The sequence below is a fragment of the Atractosteus spatula genome, chromosome 4 (assembly GCF_055471065.1).
Source record: "Atractosteus spatula isolate fAtrSpa1 chromosome 4, fAtrSpa1.hap1, whole genome shotgun sequence".
Lineage (NCBI taxonomy): Eukaryota > Metazoa > Chordata > Actinopteri > Semionotiformes > Lepisosteidae > Atractosteus > Atractosteus spatula.
Window position 1 is genome coordinate 30,309,352 of NC_142709.1, and position 23,955 is coordinate 30,333,306.

Below are 23,955 nucleotides of genomic sequence, written 5' to 3' on the forward strand. Positions count from 1 at the left end.
AAATAAATCTCTCTCAGGAAAAAAATATTGATTGGAACTAACTGGGAAAGGTTGATAGAATATGACTTTGAAGGTGTTAATAAAATGAAACTCTTTGCCCTGTTTGTGCTGGAAGGGTTAGTAATCCTGTCTTTAGTGTAAAATGATCACCTTATTTGTCACAGCATCATCACATCACATAATTTTGTGGCTAGAGGCTATACCTGAAACCATCGGGCGCAAGGTGGGATGCACTCTGGATGGGAGGCCAGTCCATCATAGGGCAGACAAATTCACAAATACAGACACACTCACGCCAGGGCCAATTTTACAGAAGCTGATTCACCTACCAGCATGTCTTTGGACTTTGAGAGAAAACCGGAGCATCTGGAGGAAACCCATGTGAGCAGGGGGCGAACATATAAACTCCACACAGGTAGAATCCCAGGTCCATAATTGACCCAGCACTACACCACTCCACAGCCCCCGCATTATTTGTAATTTTGTTGAAATACTGTATGTGTTGTCGAATGTGACTTATTACTGTTGTAGCGATTTCTTTCTTCTTCTACATCTGTCATTAATGTCCATGTCTGTATGTTTCAGATCTGGAGATTGATATGTGGAAGGCTCATTTGCTTGGATTTGAAAGACACATTCTGTAGCAGCCTCCTTATCTACAATTTCCGGATTTTTGAAAGAAGATATGGCAGTCATAAATTTGCTGTATGGATTTTTCTCCTATTCAGATAAGCTCTGAAACTTGGAAACATAGTGCTTTTTAAATACTCACTCCACAGAGACATTGTACTAAATAAGTAATGTAACCAATATTCGTACTAAATACTTGCAGAGCATGTTTAATATTACTGCAGTGCTTAGGTGGTGAGTAGTGGTACATTTCCAAATGATACAGTGAGCTTCAGTTAATCCTTATTTATCAGTTTACTTATTATCAGTTCAGTGCCGATATTAAAAACTGACTAGTACTGTGCTGTAAAATAGGTGACACACTACCGAAAGTACTGTCACTTCTTTCATAATGAACCTCTATTGTTCCATTTCTTTGGAAAGGGTTGTAGATATTATTACTGAGGCCTTTTTAGGAATACATTTAACCTTTAAAAATTTTAGGTTGCTCTTCTTCTGCCTGTACCCTCCACTGAAGTGCAGTATGTCAGAGTTCCATAAAATGCGTCCTGGCAAGCCATTATAAGTCTTTTAATGAATATTTTGTTAGTGTTCATGTTAGTATAGTATGGAAAATCGGAACTGTCATTACAGATATTTTTTTTATTTGAATATTTTAAATTAGTATTTTCTTAGGGAATCACCTATTTTTGACAGTGTGATATTGAGTTATGAAAGGTAAAGGAATAAAAGAAAATTTACAAACTTTAAGTAATGAAGAGTAACACATTTTTTTTAATACCCTGTGCAAATCCTGAAACAATCCACTGTTATAGGCAGGGCAGTGTGGCGCTCTCATATGCAGTGACCCCACTGGAAGAACAAGAGGTGTCCTAGATTTAGGTACTGTCCTAAGATCAGCCATCAGAAAGCTATGGCATAGAAGGCAACTTCAAGTCTTCAATAAATGTGAAGAGTACAACAGTCAGAAAAGCAACACAGCTGTGCTTGTGGCAGGCTGGAAGTAAAAATGATAATATGACCTCTTTACTTGTGAATCTTGGTAATGGGAATTGAATGAAAGATGCAGGATGTTAGCAAAAGTGCAACAATGAGTAACACGCCTTTCTTTCTGGCCACAGTCTTTCCTGTTTGGCGCGTGGATTCTGTCGGCCCTCTTTGACACCCTGCTTGCCGAAGCTCTGCGCTGTTTTTCAGACCTCAAAGTGGATGTTCTGCCATCTGGGCTGTAAGTTCTATTTACTTTCCCACTTCTTGTCACGGTGCAAATCCATTTTTTCAAAACATTTCACATGACATAGATCAAACAACAGGTGACCATGCAGAGGTTGTGAGCCATGGTGCCTTTAGATGGAGTAGGGATGCAGTCAGACTCATCCTGCCTCAGATCATTCCACTGTTAATGTTGCTGAGAGATCGCACGCTGCCCGTGTGCAAGCTCTTCCTCCTGACACTGCGCAGGTAGTTGCGGTACAGTATGACGCTGATGACGCGGTCCTGGAACTGTTTGGACACGATGTAGTACAGGATGATGTCCAGGCAGGTGCTGAGGTTCATCATGAAGGTCGTGAAGGCTGCCCAGGCGCTGTAGTCGTGCCCAGTGTTCTCCAGCAGTAGGAAGACGAAACAGACGTGGAAGGGCACGAAGCACACAAGCACCTGCACGATCAGGGTGATGATGATCCTGATTGACTTCTGCTTGACTTTGGGCTTGAGTTTGGAAGTCCTCCCATGAATGAGATTGTTGACGATGATGGAGTAGCACCCGATCATTATGAAAATGGGCACCAGGAAGAAGAAGATGATGCGGACAAAGTTCACGGGGTTGTCCTGCTTCAGATGAATGATGTCGCGCATCTTTACACAGGTGGTAAAGTTACTGGCCTTGTCGGGGTCGTTGTCTGTAAAAAGCAGTGGCGCCGTGCAGCCCAAACTCATTATCCAGATGCCAGCGCAGGATATTATGGCTTTGCTGACATTCTTCAGCTCCTTGCTGTGCTTGGGCTGCACTATGGCTACATACCGGTCCGCGCTTATTAACGCAAAGAGCCAGAGAGCAATGCAAGGGTAGAATACTGTCAGGGCTGCTGTGATTCTGCAGAACATATCGCCAAAAGGCCAGTAGTTCTTCCCATAATAAACCATGCGGAATGGCAGTACCAGAATAAAGATCAGGTCCACTAAGGCCACGTTCATCATGTACATGGTGACCGAGTTCCTCCTCTTGGTGGTGAGGCTAAAGACCCATAGTGCTGTGATGTTAACGATAATTCCAATGGTGAAGATGGTGCAATAGAACACTAATCCTACAATCCTGTATTCCACTGGCTCGGTTTCACCTGTCATCCTGTCCAGAGAAGTATTGTTGCTTGTTTCCATAACACCTGGTTTCCTTTAAGACATGACGCTGCAGCAAGGAGAGATAATAAAGAAAATCCAACACATGAGCAAATAAATCCCAAATAACCAGACCAGGGCTTTAAGTATAGACTATTCTAATTCAGAGAAATGCTGCATACTACTTAATATGCACTATATCTTCATTACTTTGACTATTTACCAATTACCTGTAAATAATTTTATATATTGGGTCTTTTCCCAGTAATAAAAACAAAAAGATTTTTCAGTTCTTTTGCAACTTTATGCCACCCCCAGCTGTTTCTGTTAGTCAATGATTAATCATCGTTTTCACATGGTATATCTGAGATACGTTCCAAAAACAGTTACTTCGGCTGAACATCTTTCAGTGGTTGTGTGTGAACCCCTGAGGTCATTCCCTTGGTCTATGCAAATCAAGGAATTTGAAAGTGGTGGAAAGTTGTGGCTGCTTTAATTTTCTTATACCCCAAAGTGTAAGAGCATATTTCTACATGCAAGATAAAAAAAGGTTTATAGCTGGTCACTGCATTTATTGGTGTGGTAAGGACAACAGCATACTGTAAAGTACAGTAGTGTCATCACAGGTTAAAGACTGTTACTCTCAATAGTTTATAAAAACATTTATTATTAATTCTTCCTTCACTCTTTAAATGTTTATAAGAATGAGAATAAAGCAATGTAAGTGTTAATTTCATTAACACTATTCAGTTGATCCAAGATGACTGTGGGAAAGACATTAGTGGTTACGAACAATCAAAAATTAGTTGAATGCTGAAATATAAAGGAAATGTACTTAGATCAGTTTGTAATTAATTTGATTAGTGGCTGCCTGTAAGTATACATAATCCATTGTGAAACTTCCCCTGGCTAGTTCAGAATCCAGCGTCACAAGTGTTGCAGGCTTCATCATGTAATTATTTTGAGGGGGATTTTCCCACATCCTGTATTTTAAAGCTATCAAATCAAATCAAATCAAATCAAAGTTTATTTATCAAATGCACAACAATACGGCGTGCAGCAGTAGTTGCTGGCAATGAAATGTCTTTTTCTGCGAGCTCACAAAAATTGCAAGAATCACGAAAATCACAAACATTCACAAAAACACAAAAATCACAAAATTGAGGTTACATTTTTGAAATTGAATAAAACTCAATATGAGTAGAGCTGTTATGTGTCCATGGTGTGTGCAATATATACATGTAGTGCAGTTATGCTGGATATAGTGAGAATTGTGTGTCCATGTAGCCATTACAGGTGATTTGCTAAGCAGCTGCAGGTTGGCTATTTAGCAGTCTTATTGCCTGGAGGTAGAAGCTGTTCCGTAGTCTGTTGGACTTTGGTGCTTTGGTACCGTTTACCGGACGGTAGGAGGGAAAACAGTTTGTGACTGGGATGACTGGGGTCCTTGAGAATGGACCTGGCCTTCTTCAGACATCTAGCTGAGTAGATCTCCTGGATGCTTGGTAGCTCACAGCTGGTGATAAGCTGCGCTTATCATATCTATACAGTTAGTGGGGCAGAGGGACAATGAAAGTGCTAGAACGGGTTTACCCTCTGGCTCACAAAAGAATCAGAACTGTTGACTACCATCTTACAACAAAGTACACAAAACAAAGTCTAGCTTTTTGAGTTTTGTCTGTAGTGCAGGGCATGTCCTCTGGATGTCTGCTAATAAATTCTTATTTCTCTGTACTGGCACTGAAAATTAGTACAAATCTGAGAATCACAACTGTTAAATCAACCCACCCACTTTGTCACAGAAAACTAGCCTTAGAAAACCTCTTATTCCCAGGTTCTGAAACTAAGCAAATGAGCAACTGTTACATGATTTAGAACAGATGCCAGTGATGAGAAACAGAATGAAATGAAAACAGAATTAACACATCCGTATGACTGTACAGTTTAAAGAATATTTAGAGCACTGTATTACAACTCAGAAAAGGAGCTTTTCTTTCTGATAACCCATATTCTTGTCCAAAATAGAAAAGCCTGGGTGTATAATACTTATTAAAAGCAAAAATATTAAACTCTTTATCAGGAGTTATATATACAGGTAATGGACAGAAACTGGATATACCTGAAACCAAGAATATAACATCCCAGCATGCTTAGGGACCAGTGTAAAAATGCTGCAAGGAACTGCTTGCCCATAATTATGGTTAGAATGCCAAAAAGAAAAATCTTCAGTGTCACTGAAAGATTGTTCGGCAGCATTTGGCAGGAACATCAGTGACCAATACACCTCAACTTCATGAAATACCAGTAACAGCGCTGTCGAAGGTGATGTAAGCATGGAATTCCAAGGGAAAGACTTAATCTTTGAGTGAGTGGGAGTGCATACTTCAGGATTATGCTATTCATATACATTTGAGAACCATTTTCTAACTCTTTCATCATGGTGGGAGATGATTGACTTTCTCTTGAAAGAATGGTGCCACATCCCTCCTACAGAATTCTAGACACTGGTAGACTCTATGCCATGGTGCATACTGGCTGTACAGGCTGCATGAGGCGGCCCAGAACCATTTTTAAGTAACTTTACATTGGTCTTTCCATTTTTTGTCCATGCTGTATATTCCTTCATCGTTTTCAAATGCCAGAAATCTCCTAATAATTAAATAAGGCATGCCCTGCAGGAATTTTGTGATTACAATGAATAAGTGAAATCTACCTTGCAGGTGAGTGGTTAACTTGAATTTCCAGTCCTTTTGTTATGAATGCAGATATGCACATAAAACTAATGGCAATATTTTCTCAGACTTTTGGCATCTGCACTAATACAGCACTGTATTTTACATGTATATCAGTGGAATGAATATACTGTATATATATATAAACATCATACAAATCTCTGCTATTAGAAAATTTGTTTTTTGTTTCACAATAAATCTACATATAACTTAGATTGTTTTGTTAAAAGAAATAAAGATCTTTGTTTTCAGATACATTGGTAAGGTAAGCTGATTACAAACCGCCTATGTAACTGATGAGTTAGTCTGTGTGTGGGGGTGAAAGAAGGAAACAGCTGTGTACAGGCCAGTGTGGCTTCTGTAACTGATGTTACTATGGCTCAGTCAGAAGCTGATTAGCTGCTTGGCTGCAGCTGTACTGATCCTGAAATGTCCAAAAATAAACTGTATATACTGTAAGTAACTCACTTGTAAAGCCCCAGTTTAAATTTGTGTGCTTGAGTTGGGGAATTTGGTTAACATACTGTTCTAAAATACAGTTTTAGAAATGTTATCCCCCTGCTTATTTTGAAAAGAGTGACTGTTCCTCTCCTTAACATAAAAGCCAGATGTACAGTACCAATATTAGTGGTAAAGGAGCAGGAGGCAGGGCTGACTGAGGTGGAGGTCACAGGACATGGTCATGTCTTGTACACAAAGCCAGATGGCAGAAAACGTCTTACAGTGATCATCTTGCCTTTTGCTGTTGATTTGAATGTGTAAAAGAAAGCTGGCTTTAACGTGCTCTGACGTGCACAGTAGAAAGAGAAGAGGAAGTGGGCAGTGGACAGAGGAGAAGGAGCACTGTACATTCCCCTGGGGGCTGTGCTGGCAGTGAGATCGTCTGTACAGCCTCTCACAAGATTCTTGTTGCCAGATCCCTTACTTATTTGGAACTGCATGACAAGTACTGTATCTTTTCCTGGTCTGTGTAAACATTTGGATCTGTTTCTCACATATGAGCCCACATTCTGAGGAATATATTAATTATGAATTGTAATTATAGTCCTGTGGCCAAGGTATAGCATTCAAAACCTGAAGTGGGGTTTTCCAGCTTCACTTTTTGTGGTCTGCAGGGTTTCTGTGTTTTAGAAATAACTCTACACCTGAGATTAAACTGATCCAATTAAGGTTTAACCAGACCAGCTCATCCCTTCTGCACAGACATAAGCTGTTGATGATTTTTTAAAGAGGCTTAGAAAACCAGCTCGATTCCAGACTGTGAAGACTGGTCCTAAGGTCTGCCTAACACCAGACCTAAGACCCAGATTAAACCAAAACGCTTGTGGAAAGTCAGTAACTCAGGTGTGGCTTGTTGTTTGCAAGGCATTTTGTTTTTTTCCCCCTCTGTGAAAGCCTGTCATCAAAGTTTTCAATTTGCAATTCCAGTTGGGAAATAGATTTATGTATCAATCTACAGAGTCATGTTATGTAAAAATGACTGGCCCCTCCCAACACTGGACATCTTCAATGTCCGCATAATACTTCTGCAAGAACTGCACAAAAATTAGTCTTCTGCAAGACCATACCGATGCACAAATCTAAGTTGCCATTTATAGACGTTGTGGTTTCCACTCTGTTTTGGTCTTGGTGTTGCCGTCATTGTATTATCTATACACCAGACTGCTTTTCTGTATGGTAGGGCTTTGCATATTTTTATGTAGCATAGGTTCCACAAGAACGCTTGTCTGGTATTCCATAGCCCCTGAACACTTGATGTGAACTTTGGTGACTGGGAACAATGTCTGCTGCATGGATTACTACTGAGTGAATACATAGGGCTCCCTCGAGGCACTGTGTAGTACATTGTAGATTCTGTATTATGCTGAGTCACTTCAAGGCAATTTTATGTGGATGACTGAGCAGATATATTGTTAAAGGGATAATTAACAGGTCTGACAATCTTACAGTTACAACATTTAGGGGACCCTCTGAAGAGAGAAGGGCCTCTTAACTACCAGCCTCACTCTTCCTCCTTCCATTATTAACTTACCTGTAGATTCAGCCCTCTTTCTGTCAGTCATTTCTACACTGTGTAACACTTACACTGGAAAGTATAGTATAGGATATTTTTTTCCAGCATGCACACAAAAATAACAAAAACCTAAGATTTCACAAGCACGTTATAGTACTTTTGAGGTCTTTAACACTAATACAACAGTGTAATTCAGTTGTGTGCTAAGTTCTCTCATTGCTGTTTTTTGGGTACGCATTCAAGATTGATCACATTTGCGCATTAATGGAATGTAGATGTCTTTTGCTCTGTTTTGTTAGGCTAGTACCTGTACAGGTGTTGCTTTGCCAAAGAGTCTGATAATGTATTTCCTTTAATAAATAATAATGTAGTAATTTATTTCATTTACATTGTGATTTTTAATCCTAAAAAATCGCAAAATATTTCACACCTAGGAGAGGACGCACTTCAGCATTGAAGTACATCATTCACCTGTTTAATGTGTTGAGCCGTTCTGCACTGGCAGCCCCACTGCACAGCATGTACTGTATAGTTTGCCATGAGTGTTTGTGATTACGTTTTGAAGATTCTGATCTTTATCTTTTTTTTAAGATTAAAGATTGATAATGATTCATTTGTTATAATAGTAGAAAGCCTTAGTGGTATCTTTGCACAAATTGCTTGTAGCGTACATATATTGATACAACGGGTTGTGACTTAGCACCACTGTGCGGATATGTATTTTAATTACTGGTACCATCTTGTAATTAGGTTTAATTTTTCCTTCATTGAGGAAGTTGAAGAGGCTTTTCTCTGAAAAAAAAATGAACTACGTGGCCACTGCTTCAGAACAGAAACTATAAACCAAATGAAAAAAGAGAAGTTGAAATTTGATTTCAAGAACTAAAAATATTCATGAGTTTTATAAAGCTGCATGGTACAAATTAGGACGTGTGTTTTATACTATTGTTCAAAACTGTTTATTATTTCAACATGTTCAAGTACCTCCTCTATTCATCAGAAATATGCTGTATCATATATTATGTGCATGGTCAGTCAGTAAGAAATGGAATTTAATTGCTACTTCTGCTATATTCCATTTATACTGTACCATTAATTCTTACTTTAGTTATTTTCATAAACAGTTTTATTTATTAAAAGTTGTACTTAAATGCTTTTGTGTTGATATGTTAGGTGGGGTAGGAGAAGCAGGTCCTTATTTTCCCTGTTTGAAAACTGCCCACTCCATGAATGAATTTAATGGTGTTCTGAAACATCGTAGTATTTTGAACATTTCCTGTGAGGGCTTCGATGCTGTGAAGCAGTTCATTGAGAAGCAAACAGAAACATGGATGCTTAACTATATTTTGACATAAAAACATTAAGAAGAGATTGGCCCTTACCTTTGTCTTTTCTTTCGTCTCATGTACATGTACTCATATCAGAGAGGCTTCATGAGCAGCAAGGTACAGTATATGATGTGGCTTTTAAGCTTCTCCCCGTGCTCCGCAGAATGCCTTGCTTGAAGTGATCTGAGGAAGTGATGCGATGTGATATTTTGAAGGCCTTTCTGTAACTGCGGCTTCTGTGAAGCCCCTACACTTCCTCCATTGTCAGCAATGACTGGTGGAACAAAAACTTCTCGTCTCTGTTCAATCTGGGTTTCTTTATATTCTTGTTACAGATGTTTTGTCCAAATACTACCTGAAGATTTAAGGGCTGGTGTTAGGTGAAAGTACATTTTGATCTGTCTGAGAGAGTTAAAGATTAAAAAGTAATGAGAGAATTTCTGTTACCCACCCTTGTTATTTATAATATTATAATGAGACAATGGGTATTACAGAGAGTTCTGAACTTCGTAAACAGGAAAAAAGCTGTCACTGAGTCTGTTGTCATGTTGTTATTCCACTACATTTTTGATACTTGCACCAGTGGAATTATCACCCACTAACATAACTCAAAAAAGGCTTTTCATGTACAGTACCAGTTGATCTTTGAAAAACATGGTCCTAGAAATGGTGCTTTTATTGAATCCTGTGCTCCTATTTGTGTTTATCATTAATTTATTTGGAGAACTCAAATGAGAGTAAATTTTCATTAATGGCGATGATATCTGTGTATATCATTCATTTATTTGGAGAAGTCAAATGAGAGTAAATTTTCATTAATGGTGATGAAGACAAAGAGTACCCTTTGAATTTTCTAGAACAATCTAAGCGAGGAAATGCTGAAGGGTAGAATCCCAGAATTTAAACCAAGTATCCTCTGGTTCAGAGGGTCAGGCGTTTTTTTATCATTATGTACTTTTGTTATGTTATTGGGTTTCGAAAGGTGCATTATGAATAAAAGTTGTTATTGGATAAAGTTGTTAACTGTCAGGCAGAAAGCAGCTCTGTGTCTTGAAGAAGTAGTCACCATGCTTGAAGGTGCAATGAACGTTCAATTAAAAGGTTGTGTGTCTCCTGCTTTGGAAAATACCATTTACATGTAATCATAGGCTGTTGTGAAGGAACTTATCAGATGTGTTCATGTACTATAGTGTGTTGTTGAACTGATGTTCTGTATTATGCCATAGTGTTCTCTGGGCAAATTGCTGTTAATATGGAGTCTTTAAAAAACCTCTCAAATATTAGCATCCTACTTTTATTGACATTTCTCTTTGTCTTTCACATATGTTTATGGTCTTAGCTTCACCTGTTTTTTGTTGTTTTCATAATATCAAATGTTTCCAAGGAAGGTTATTAAGCTAGTCTCCATAGGAATGGACCACAGCATAAATACAGGAATAGAGAAAGGCGATTAGCGGGAAAAGGAACCGGAAAAGTCAGAGATCTCCTTTTTCTAACCAGGCTGGAAAACAGATTCTGTCTAGGTAACCTGAACAATGAAAAGAGTACCTTTGGACTGAGCATTATTACAAAAGAACTTGCTGTCTTATTTTAGGAAATTCTGGGATCTTATTTGGGAAATTCCTGTATTTTGCAATTCTCACATTAAAATGTTCTCTGTTATTATTAGAGTGGAGAAATTGGTTTCCATTCACTTGTGGGCATCCGTGTTCAGAGATTTAGTCCTGGGTAGAATCTATTTTCTTAAGATGCAGGTTTTCTTTGAGGTGTATTCATATTGTATTGACAGACTTCTGGAATTCTCTAGGCCTATAGTAAGGAGGGCTTTAGAATACACTAATTGTATATATCTTGTGATGCCACAGGGGGCATAGTCATCACATCTGCTTCCAAATACGGGTGTCCAAGATTGACAGACACAGTCCAACATGGGCTTTTACATGGTGAGTTCACCAACCACTGTGATAAAACAAACTAAATCTTCCCTTCTCATGCATACAACTGCTTCTACTGTAGCACAAGCCATGCCTTTGACACAGGCAGGGTTGGTGTTCAATAACTGCAAAATGTATTGTATTTTGTTTGTTTTCAGAAATATTGGGCAAAGCATCAACAGCTTGCTAAAAATAGTGTACAGTATATAAGGCATTTCAGAACTGTAAAATGACCACTTCATCTTGCGTCATTGTTGGAAGTTAGCCCTTTAACCTGTAGCCTACCTATAGAATTCATCCTCTTAGCTTTAAAAATGGTATGGTTCTTATCTCGGGCGTTTTTCCAGAATATCTCATAAACCCTTGACTGGGTTCAGATCTGGTAGTTGAGAAGGCCATGACATATGGATAACATTCGTGTCATACTCATCGAACTACTGGGCAACCATACATGCTTTGTGAATGTTGTCATTGACATTGGCATTGGAAGACACCTACAGTAGTATCCCAAGAGGAAATAGATGTTGCAATATGGGGTGAAAATCATTATGGAATTAAGTAAGTGATTAAAATTGACCTAAGAGAGAGAGAGCATCCCATCCATGAGGGGAAATACACCCCCACACAACGTTATGAAATTGCCAGAAAGTAAGTACAACTCCATTGTAAGCACCTCTTGCTGCCCCAGTATAATACTAGGTTTTTGGATTGCCTAAATCAATTTTGAGGTTAGACAGCATATGCTTTTCATGAGCACTACCGATAATTTGACATCTCTTTTTATTGTTGAATGGACCCTCTTTTAACATATCTGATTACAGCAGCAACATGTTCATGGTTGTTTATATCCTGTGTCTCATCAATGATTAATGCAAACACACCTGCATTCTGCACACTCACTCTGGGTCATTCATTATTGATATTGGCTCATTCTGGTATTTTCCTCAAACTGAATGACTGAATTCTCCCACTTCATGACAAAGCAGTCAATGATGGGGCATTGATGCTCTCAGTTTCCTTAAGTCACATTTTTTTCCCTTATTAAAAGATTATGCAGTATCAACACTGTCTGTCCACAGAAAATTTATTGCTTCCTCTGTAGTCGCAATTTCTCATACTGGGTATGAAATTTCTGTAACGGAATAAATTCATTGAAGGTATAGCAAATTTTGCAAATTTGAAATTAAGTACAAAATTGTGAACTTTGTGAAAATACTGTATGATTGCCATGTTGTTGCAAACCACTGTCTCACCATGGGCAAGAGTGAGAGTTTGAGTTAATTCTGGGTGACATAAAATGGCCCTTCCTGCTCACTAGCTGCTGTAAGCAAATGAGAAGCATGATCTCTGAAACAACTTTAATCCTTTTGGCTGTTCAGAACATAGTGGTCTCACACAAAACAGAGGATCAGATCAGCAAAAAGTCAATCTGTTTCATTTCTAAGGGATATTCAACTAGGACTGATGTTGGTCCCATTGAGAAGCTTCTCAATGAGATTCAGCTTGATGCATGAGCAAATAAGTAAGGGTTTTGCAGCAGGCAATTCACCATGAAAATATTCCAACATGACCTGCATGCAGCGTTAACAAGTAAGTAGTGTTTGTTGGCAAAACCATCTCAAAGTAGATATGTTGAATTCAATTCAGTTGCACTCATTCAAATCGGCAGTCTAGATAAAGTATCTAAAAAATGTTGCTTTGTATTTTGTTGTATCATTACATTATATATAAATTAAATCAGTAGCAAAATTTGCTTAGTGTGAATGGGTTTTTTGGGAACAGAAATCGATACGTTTTCAAAAATTGTCAATTTGGGATAGGACATATATATTGAAATTTTCTCTGCCTGGGATTACATGATTATGAAACCTGACAGTTCGTAGTGTGAAATATATTTTCATTTAAGATACTGAACCAAAACTAGCACTCAAATCAGGTGCCATTCCTATCATTTTTTCTAATAACAACTGATGAAAAACGAATGTGGTGAAAGGGTGATATCAGTGCTTGACAAGAAATACTGAAAAAAAAATCTTCACAATTTAAGTGATCCTTTTTATCATAATGTTTAAGACCTCAGTTAAGATGGGCATTAAATATTTCTATTACAATGTATTCACAAGACATCTTGTTTACAGTGTAATAGGTCCGTTTCACATCACTGGATGTTTTGTTTCCTCATTCTGAATCGCAAACAATGACTGCAATATGGCGCTATGCATACCTTGAAATTTAGTCTATTTTGTAAATTGGAGGTTTTACAAGTGTACAGTGGTGTGAAAAAGTGTTTGCCCCCTTCCTGATTTCTTATTTTTTTGCATGTTTGTCACACTGAAATGTTTCAGATCATCAAACAAATTGAAATATTAGACAAAGATAACACAAGTAAACACAAAATGCAGTTTTTAAATGAAGGTTTTTATTATTAAGGGAAAAAAAAAATCCACACCTACATGGCCCTGTGTGAAAAAGTGATTGCCCCCTAAACCTAATAACTGGTTGGGCCACCCTTAGTAGCAACAACTGCAATCAAGCATTTGCGATAACTGGCAATGAGTCTTTTACAGCGCTGTGGAGGAATTTTGGCCCACTCATCTTTGCAGAATTGTTGTAATTCAGCCACATTGGAGGGTTTTCGAGCCTTAACCGCTTTTTTAAGGTCATGCCACAACATCTCAATCGGATTCAGGTCAGGACTTTGATTAGGCCACTCCAAAGTCTTCATTTTGTTTTTCTTAAGCCATTCAGAGGTGGACTTGCTGGTGTGTTTTGGATCATTGTCCTGCTGCAGAACCCAAGTGCGCTTCAGCTTGAGGTCACGAACAGATGGCCAGATATTCTCCTTCAGGATTTTTTGGTAGACAGCAGAATTCATGGTTCCATTTACCACTGCAAGTCTTCCAGGTCCTGAAGCAGCAAAACAGCCCCAGATCATCACACTACCACCACCATATTTTACTGTTGGTATGATGTTCCTTTTCTGAAATGCTGTGTTACTTTTACGCCAGATGTAATGGGACACACACCTTCCAAAAAGTTCAACTTTTGTCTCGTCAGTCCACAGAGTATTTTCCCAAAAGTCTTGGGGATCATCAAGATGTTTTCTGGCAAAACTGAGACGAGCCTTTATGTTCTTTTTGCTCAGCAGTGGTTTTTCGTCTTGGAACTCTGCCATGCAGGCCATTTTTGCCCAGTCTCTTTCTTATGGTGGAGTCATGAACACTGACCTTAACTGAGGCAAGTGAAGCCTGCAGTTCTTTGGATGTTGTTGTGGGGTTTTTTGTGACCTCTTGGATGAGTCGTCGCTGCACTCTTGGGGTAATTTTGGTCAGCTGGCCACTCCTGGGAAGGTTCACCACTGTTCCATGTTTTCGCCATTTGTGGATAATGGCTCTCACTGTGGTTCGCTGGAGTCCCAAAGCTTTAGAAATGGCTTTATAACCTTTTCCAGACTGATAAATCTCAATTACTCTGTTTCTCATTTGTTCCTGAATTTGTTTGGATCGCACCATGATGTCTAGCTTTTGAGGATCTTTTGGTCTACTTCACTTTGTCAGGCAGGTCCTATTTAAGTGATTTCTTGATTGAGAACAGGTGTGGCAGTAATCAGGCCTGGGTGTGGCTAGAGAAATTGAACTCAGCTTTCCAAAGATGTGATAAACCACAGTTGATTTATGTTTTAACAGGGGGGGGCAATCACTTTTTCACACAGGGCCATTTAGGTGTGGATTTATTTTTTCCCTTAATAATAAAAACCTTCATATAAAAACTGCATTTTGTGTTTACTTATGTTATCTTTGTCTAATATTTCAATTTGTTTGATGATCTGAAACATTTCAGTGTGACAAACATGCAAAAAAATAAGAAATCAGGAAGGGGGCAAACACTTTTTCACACCACTGTACTTTGTAATCGTACTTTCATTGGGGTGTGAAATGCCTTCTGGAGTCTTAACTGATAGATTAATTTTTCCATTTGATACATCTCTGAAACAATACCAGTACAGTTTTCTTTGGTTGGGGGATCACTTTGTAACCATTTATTTATTATAGCTTTCTTACTTGCTGCCAAAAATACTTTAACAACTTTAAACCAAATTTTGACACTATTTGACAATATTTTTTTATCTAGTCTCTATGTTTTTTCACTTGGCTGTCATTTTATCAGTCACACCAACAGACCAGATGCTTGAGTTGTGCCGCATAATAATATTCTTTGAGACTGGGGAGTGGTCTTGTGTTTTTATCTTACCTTATCTTAAAGGTTGTAGTGAGTATGAAACAAGCCAGTCAATGTAGTTAAAGCCGATACCTTGACTTCCTACAGGGAACAGCTGGATGAGACAATTGGATCAATAGGCTTCTTCTCATTTGTAACCTTTCTAATGTTTTCATGACAGCCCCATTGTGCATCTGTTTTTTCTCCACTGTTGGATATATTCTGATAATAGACTACTATTTCACTCTTCACTCTTAATCAGCAGAAAATGGTTCTTGAAATTGTAATTCACCCACTTTTCATTAGACTCATTCAGGAGAGATTTCCCAAAAATTAATTTATGATGTAGTAAATTTGATTAAATTTAAAAGAAATGTAAGTGTGGTTTATGTTAATTTGTATAAAGCAATACTAAAGTGCATGATGAATCCAATAACTTTGCCTCACACAACTTTTCCGAAAGCAGCTTTTTGAAAAGAGGAACAGATACTGTTGTTTACAGTAAAGTCCAAAAATCCCTTTACTGCACTGGTAACATAAAATAAGCCACAAGTAATGTGTTTCACCTCACTATTGCTTCACATGCTGAAGTGAAATAATAATTTGATTTTGGTTTTAGTTTTGTGCATAACCGCATCTGAAAATATTTACCTGTGTGGAACACTTTATGGGGGCAATTAATTTATTATGCTTTTCAGTGTGTAAATATAAGTACTGAAATCAGGTTGAACTCTTTCTTAAATGTAATGTGCAGGACAATATAAAGATTAAGAGTGAATAAAACATTTCTCAATACCTGTTTTTAAAAATGTAACATTTTACCTTTCATTCTTATTTCTCTACAGTCAAACAGCAATGATTGATTGATTCTCAAAGCTTGGAAGGAAATTAATCAGATTGTTTTGTACATTTTATAACATTGAGTTGTAAAAGTTACTTTATTATAAGCCAACATGAAAACCATAGTGCTAGTTTAATCTAAGTGAAAATATTCATTTATTCCTACTTTTGCATTTGTAGTCTTGCATTGTATTGTTGCAATGAGAAAGAATATTCTGCCTGCTGTCCTGTTTGATAAGGATATGTTGGATTAATAGCTTTTGGTTGTCTCTGCATTATAAAGAGCATTGTAGATTGCATTAGTTTAGTGGCCAAAATCTATAAATTTTCAAATATTGTGAGACTAGGACCTCTCCAGTTCTGCTGTGCTCTAGGTTTTTATGGTTTAAGCTGGCGTCACTTCTCACAAGTAATAACAGCCACAATGTCTGTGTATGGCTAGGGTCGTTTCCTGTCAAGCACTTCAGCTTCATTAAAGACACTTTCTATATCAATAAAAGTAGAGCAAAATAATCCAAAGGTAAGGGAAAATGGCTTACAAAGTTACTATTTTGACTGCTTGCTTTAGTTTCAGTTTCTCAGTATGATTCCTTTAATTTTATCTGTTTCATTAAGAAGTGCTGAGAGGTATAAAATGAGGTTTCCGAGCTGTATGTCATTTCTTAATGAGTCTCTTCATGTTTGCTGTTTTTGCTGATTGCACAGGTCCTGTACCACTTTCTACAAATATTGTTCATATTTGTTTATATCATCTGCCACATATTGGAAGTGGTTTAAAATATAAGAGATCTGCAATTTTTTTGCATGCTTATTTTATAGTGTTTTTACCTCTTAAGAAGTTTGAAATGTTATATAATGTATTTGAAAATAATTTGCTACATTTTCTTCCTGCATAACGTCATGCTTCAAAGCTGTCATATCTGTATTAAAAATTACAGAAAAGCTGTGAAATTAAAGGAATAAGATTTTCACCCTTTCAGGTTTTTACACAATAATGTGTAGATTCTCAAGAAGGCAGTAGCCTCTTATCTCCTTAACCACTATTCTGATAAATACCCTATGACCTGTAGTGTCAAAGGCTGACAAAAGATCAACTCCAAACAAAAATGTCAAAATCCCTTTGCTACTGGCTATGAGAAACTCTTATTTCAGTCACTAGTGCTAGTTGCTAGTTGCTACTGACCTGAAATAAGAGTGGTTTCAGTGCTGTGTACTTGAGAAAAACTCAACTGAAATTTGCCAAACAAATAAATGGTAAATAATTTTTGATTAACTTCTGTTCGCTTTCTTTATTTGTATTTATTTATATTTTTATGGATATAAAAAGCAGACTTGCCTTGCAAAAATTAATCAGAATGCTTTTAAATGTGAAAAGGCCTTTGACGTACTTGTGCCCCATCTACTGGAAGAAATTGAGTGCTAAACAGTTGAGATGTTTTCTGCTCAAAAATCATTAATGCATTGTGTTTGACTAACGATGTGTTGTCTGATTTGTACTGTAGGATTAAATATTGTATCTGACTTGAACAAAACACAGTCCTTCCCAATAAATATCCAACATAATACTAAGTTATATTTTCTTAAAAAGGAGAAATAAAATAAAAGCATTAATCCCCTAGCTGGTATGTCACAGAAAAAAATATATCCTATAATACATCATACTTAACACAAGAGCCTGGATTAAATCTATGCACCACCACTTTTTTATACACCAGTTTTCTTTGCACCTCATAAAAATATGTGGTTTCATAATGCAGATGTAAACAGCTAATGGCAAACAATAAGCTGAAGCAGCATACTGTGATGGTAATATGCTGTCGATTAGAAGATTGAAGGATTAATATAATTGGGCTTTATGCTTTTGATCTCCGAGATTTTTGAATGTGATCAGTGATAAAAGCAGATAGAAATATCTGTTTAAGCAAAAGCAAGGAATACTGGGTGGCTGACCAGTGAATGGACTTTATCAAAGTATGCTAACAAAGATATTTATGGACAATATAAAAGTTGAAGATTCAAAGTCATACACTGCTTTTAAAAAGTATTCACCCCCTTCCAGTGATGTCTCATTCTGTTAAATTATGAATAATGTATACACATTTTTAAAGAAAATGATTTAATCAAAATTCTCAAACTGCACACCATTATGAGTGAAATAATTTAGGAAAATTCTGTAACGAAAAATAAAAACTAAAAAAGTAAAATACTATTATCATTATTTGTTACACATGTATAAGTATTCCCAAACTGAGAGACAGCGGAGAAATTAATTACATTTCATTAAAATTATAGTACTGTCCAACTATTACATTTCACAAATTATCATTCATAATTATTATAGGTTTTGGCCATGTCCATCTTAATCTAGACTCAAAACCTTTCTTTTTAGAAAGGCTTATACTTAATCAGTGTCTCTGTCTGCTCCAGGGTCTAATGACCATGTGTCTTCTGTTCCAACTGCTTGTCTAATTAGACTTATAAGTATAATTTTGTAATTTGTTATCCTTTCATCATTTGTTTTAACTTGTTTACACCTATTGTAAAATGCTTTGGGATGTAACTTGCAACTTAAGATATAATAAACAATTAATAAGATTTATTAATTGTTATTTATTCTCCATCTTTCAGGGCAAACAAATATCATACAAAGACTTTTATCAGTCATATGCTCTAAATGGTTCTCATCCACTGTGAGTGTTACTCATGTGATAAGAGAAATGTTGTGCCTCATGTGTTTTCCCCTTTGTAGGAGTAATTGTTTGTAATTGTTTACATTTCAGTACATACAAGTGTGGTTTGCAATTTGGCCTGTTCCTCTAGTTTTGTCAGTCACTGTGTAGATGGAGCCACATCTTTCTGATCTGTATGCCTAAGTGATACCTTCTTTTATTTCTTGGATCAGCAAAGTCTTTAATATCAGGTATCTTGTGTCAAGCTGTGAAGAAGGCATATAAAGCAGTTTACTTTACACATAGAAATGCCGTGCAATAATAATAGAAGGATGGAAAGCTTGCAATGTGATAATAACATGTTATGGTGCCCAGCCCATATCCATGTTTCAGACCCTTTGAAGTACATGTGTACTAGGTACCTATGTCTATTCCTCATGTTGTATCCATGTCCACATATGAGACTCCATTCAATGACAAAGTCCAGGTGCAGACTTGCCCTTCTGATTTGGAGAACCCAGCCTGCACTTTGTAGAAGAGTCTTTGCAGGCTGAGGCAGTTTGGAGCCCCCTGCTGACCATCGTTTTTAAAAACACAGTACAGTATTTCATTTGTTTGAAAACCAAATACTATAAACTTGATTTATTGGGTGTTATTTCCACTATAAACTAAAACTGAACACCACCAAAAAGTCACCATTGGTTCACTTGAAAGTTGATCAATAAATGACAGGTGTATGAAGTTTTCTTTACCTGTGTACCTGTGGGCCAATTATTGTGAATCAGTTATTGACTTGGTTGGTATTCATTTTAACATTTTCCAGATTTTTCATAATATTACTAAAAGTAATTGTAGTAATTGTTCAGACTGTGAGTGCGATGTAGCTCTTCAGGAGTGATTATTACTGATTTTGGATCGTAAGGCTAAAGTGGGTTTATTGTGGTTCTTATTGAATGTTAAAGATTTATATTTAATGAGCGCTGGCTAATTACCACTATTAATTGTCGCATACATTATATTTTTTAATATATCAGACACATCTTTTTTTATACACATTTCTGTTAGTTGAGGTGACAGCTTTTGGAGATTTGTAGTATTTTACTTCAAACTGAAATCGTTCTGTTCCTTGAAAGTCCACTTCCCCCGTATAGATTACATGTCTCTGTAGCAAGTGAGGTTTAGGGGACCATATCTCTAAGATTGACTTTTGTAGAAAGATTATTGCAATATTTAATTCTATAGAAAGGCTTTTTGTGGTGAGTGAAAACCATGTCAAAGAGCTTGATAAGGACTCATGTTGCACTTGGGTTCTCACGTATGCTCTTAATAATAATGTTAAAAGAATAAATTATTATATAAAAACTGAATTGCTAAAACTTAACACACTATAGCTATATATGTTCATTTCAAATATACCAATTTCAAAACAAAATAAATATCAGGATGCATTTATAACTGTGTGGTCCCATACAAACAACTGAGGATGACGTCAGAAGCAAAATTCAGAAAAAATAATACTGAGTGGAACAATGTATTGCATATAGGAAATGAAGATTCATAGAATGCAGAAGGCAGTCGCTTTGTCACTCTTGCTTTGAATAGAGTGGGAAGAGGGAACCTTTCTAACATGAAAGGCAGCAGAGTGTTGGTTTATGTATCCAGGTGGATTGGGTTAGATACTGTACATTGGGATAACAACTCCTACTTGTCCAACACTGTCTGCGTGACAGATTTTTTTAAAGAAGAGAAACTAGTGCAAGAGACAAGATAACCACGGAAGAAATGTACATAAAAACAGAATCAGAATGCAGCAGTTAATGTATTTTGGACATTGGGTGTACTGTTCTGTGGAAGGCTTTTAAGTAGAGGGAGTAATGAATATAGGGACTTTTGGGTTGGAATGTGTATGGATGGGGTTTTGGCATTTTGAAAGGGATCCGTTGCCAGATTTGGAATGTGTGCGCCATTCCACATACTGGCCTTGTAATCTAAGGCAGGGTGGGAAGCTCCAGTTTTGGGGGACCATTGATCTGAATTTTCTACAGGTGCCTTTCAATTGCAAACTGATTAAGACCCAACAAACCCGTCAATTTAACCTAATTTTAAAATAATGAGTTCAACTGATTAATTAATAAAGACCAGTGGTAGTGATCATCTTCAGGGAGCAAAGCCTGCAAACCCCTGTTCTAAGGCGTACATTTTACATTGCCGATTTAAACTTCACAGCTGTTTAACAACAACATTTTGAAGTATGTTTCATTCATTTGAATAGTAGGTGGCATTGTGTAGCAGGTAACCTTTGGACACATGACTGGCAGACACTGGGTTCCAGTCCTTGCTGTGGTCACTGCTTGTGTACCCTATGTCAGGTACCCCAGTTGCTGCAGTTTACCTACTGTAGTATTATAAGTGAGTACCAAAATTGCCTGGGGTAATCCATGTAATTGACTGATGTCCTGTTCCAGGTTGGGGTCATCTGCTCTCTAGTCCATTTAAAGCTGCAGAAACCAGGATGTGTGACACTATGGCTCGGATATGGACTTTACGTTTCTTCATGTGTTAAAGAAGGTAGCAGAGCCAGAATGCAAAGAACGACATTTATTTATTTTTTCTGATGCGGCCATGTGTATTAAAAATCTATAAAAGTATGTCTCTCTCTTATTTAAACTAAAGTAAAGTTGTAGTTTCAGAATTAAAACCATTTAATGAAGAGAAAACATTGATAGCTCATTAATTTGACAGTCTTTTAAACTGATAACCCCTCCACCCTTTAGCAACACCCAAGATGCTGTCATGTATTCAGTCAGATTTAAAACATATACCTTTCAAAAAGGGGTTTACTCAAGGCAGAAAAAAGTGCAAAAAAATCTCAAAAGTGAACCCAGACATCGCTGAGAGAGCATTCCTGTCCCATAGTAAGTCAGAATCGGGGATCTCAGTTCTGACAGAAACCTAGGACCTGAGCTGATTAGAGAATTCAGCAGGTCACTAGAGATTCAGAGCTGTGGAGAGCTCCTTGTCTTAAAAGACGTTTTGGGTAAATATATCTTCAGTGATTCTAAACTGTAATTATATACTAGTCTGTGTATAAAACAAATATCTTCCCTGTTACAATCCTGATATCTTCAAAGGGGCCAAATTCAGACTTTTATTCTGACAGATCTGCACTTCAGAAGCAGAAATGCTAAAATGAAATGAGAAAATCTAAATTTAGCCTAGTAGACAGTTACAGGGGATTTTTATGATTCTGATATTAGCTGTCAGTAACCTATCACCTACAGTGTTTTTTATTGCTTTGGTCTGTATGAAAAAAGTAGTCCAAAAGTTATAGATAGATGGCAGTATAACCCTGCTGGAATTGAGGTAATGTAATAATAGACTATACACACACTATGCTCCTGAAGAAGGCTCAGTAGCCAAACATTGTGTTGTTTTCTGTCGACAATGTGAAATTAACCTCTGCTTGTTTCTTTGGAGCCTGCATGCTGACACAGCTCCTTACTTAAATATAATAGATTGTATAAGGAAAGGTATTAGAATACAAGAAATGAGGTTTGAAACATATACTGTAGCATTTATTGTGTTTTAATGCCTCTCAGTATATATGTTACATTAATAGCTTTAATGCTCTATACACACATACATTTTCGTGGTGTGGTGGCCCTAGGGGCGGAGCGGATCTGTGCCTGTGGCTGGAAGGTTGACAGTTCGTATCCCGCAGCCGGCAGAGGAATCCTACTCCGTTGGGCCCCTGAGCAAGGCCCTTAACCCCAACTGCTCCAGGGGTGTCATATAAATGGCTGACCCTGCACTGTGACCCCAAGCTTCTCTCCCTGTCTGTGTGTCTCATGGAGAGCAAAGTCCGGGTATGCGAAAAGACAAATTCCTAATACAAGAAATTGTATAGTATATGGACAATAAAGTGATCTTATCTTGTCTTATCTACTATCTCAAAAAAATGAGAAAAGAGTAAATAACTGATAGCTCAAAAATGTTATAAAGAGCTTTGTGGCAGTATGAATCTAACTTAAATGTACTTAAAAATAAAAAAACTTTTTTTGTGACATATTCATTTATTTGATTTTAATGTGTGCTTATGGGAAATCTTAAAATAATTGGATTATTGTTATTATGGATTATTATTTCCACAAGTAATTATTAGGTTACTTTGAATTAACAAATATTAGTTTCAGGTTCCTCTGAAGGAAGAGTTTTTTTAAGAGTAGTGTTTGAGCAGTGCTCTTCTGTATTTGTTTGAGAAGCTTAAGAATTGCCATATTTCAAATCACACTATGCGTTGGGAGCATGCAGTAGAATAAATAAAAGTCTTTGTCTAATGTCCAAGTGATATAGTTTTAAGAGGTTAGAGTGGGGAACTGTGACAACCTGTGACCTGCAAAGTAAAAAGTGAAAGAAAAGTGACCTGAGGTGGAGTCCTGTAACCCCTCTGTTTGGGGTTAACTGTTGTATAGCATCGGAAATCCCAATTCGACCTTATGCCCAATATCCAAAAACCTGACAGCACTGCCTGAAACTGCCCAACTATTCACATCTCTACCTTGCTTGACAGCTCCATGAGGCCACTTGTTGAAGGTCTCTCTTCTTGTGTCACCACGTTCTCAGGCTTTTTGACTGCTGTCAGTTTCAGAGTCCAGAATGCTTCGTTTTCACCAAAAACACTGCATCTCGGTTCCTCATCTTTCCCCATGCAGATGGTCTCAGAGCTCTCAGACTCGCATTCAGCAAAGGGGCCCCCTCAACTCACACCCTTATTGGAAGAGATGAATTGTTTCTCTTCCTGAAATCATTTTCTTTCAACAGTCTTTTGTACTGCCAGGTCAGCAGTGTTGCCAAGGGTACCAAGATGAGATCTGACTCTGTTAACCCCTTTGTCTGATGTTTTGTTTTCCTGATTTTTTAGGATGGGATTTACTTATTTAAAATAATACGACTTTTAAGCAGAGAAATGCTGTTCTTAAGATACCTTGATTAGATTTCATGGTAAGAAGAAAAATAAAAAAAATGTTAAATGAGAGAAAAAATAATTTCAAGTCCTAATATAATTAATGTTATATTAATGTTGTTCAGCCAGGTATTTCTAGGGTACAGCCCATAATGAGAGACCTATTTTAGCAGGGGGATCCACAGGGAGTGGAGGATTTGCATACAGGTCTCTGGGGTGGAGGTGAGGACAAGGTCAGCAGGTGCTTGATTTGTCTTTGTTCAGTGTTACTATCTGTGCGTTCATTGCAC

At 37.3% G+C, this 23,955-nt stretch overlaps 2 protein-coding genes across 2 annotated transcripts in view; one reads left to right on the forward strand and one right to left on the reverse strand.

Annotated features, from left to right (window-relative positions):
• The window catches only part of ubac2 (UBA domain containing 2), a 96,661-nt gene that overhangs the window by 5,850 nt on the left and 66,856 nt on the right, over positions 1–23,955 (forward strand). Inside the window, exons 3-4 of the mRNA XM_088914815.1 lie at positions 586–705; positions 1,752–1,858. Coding sequence (XP_088770941.1) covers positions 586–705; positions 1,752–1,858 — 227 coding nt within the window. The remainder of the gene's footprint in view (positions 1–585; positions 706–1,751; positions 1,859–23,955) is intronic.
• On the reverse strand, positions 1,186–9,244 carry gpr18 (G protein-coupled receptor 18). The gene is made up of 2 exons (XM_088914816.1): positions 9,096–9,244; positions 1,186–3,037 (listed from the first exon to the last, which is right to left on the reverse strand). The coding sequence occupies exon 2, from the start codon at positions 3,007–3,009 to the stop codon at positions 2,014–2,016; it is 996 nt and encodes a 331-aa protein (XP_088770942.1). The 5' UTR covers positions 3,010–3,037; positions 9,096–9,244; the 3' UTR covers positions 1,186–2,013.

What these genes read in the sequence shown, in the direction of transcription:
- gpr18 (XM_088914816.1), bottom strand. Translation starts at nt 3,009, where the DNA reads ATGGAAACAAGCAACAATACTTCTCTGGACAGGATGACAGGTGAAACC.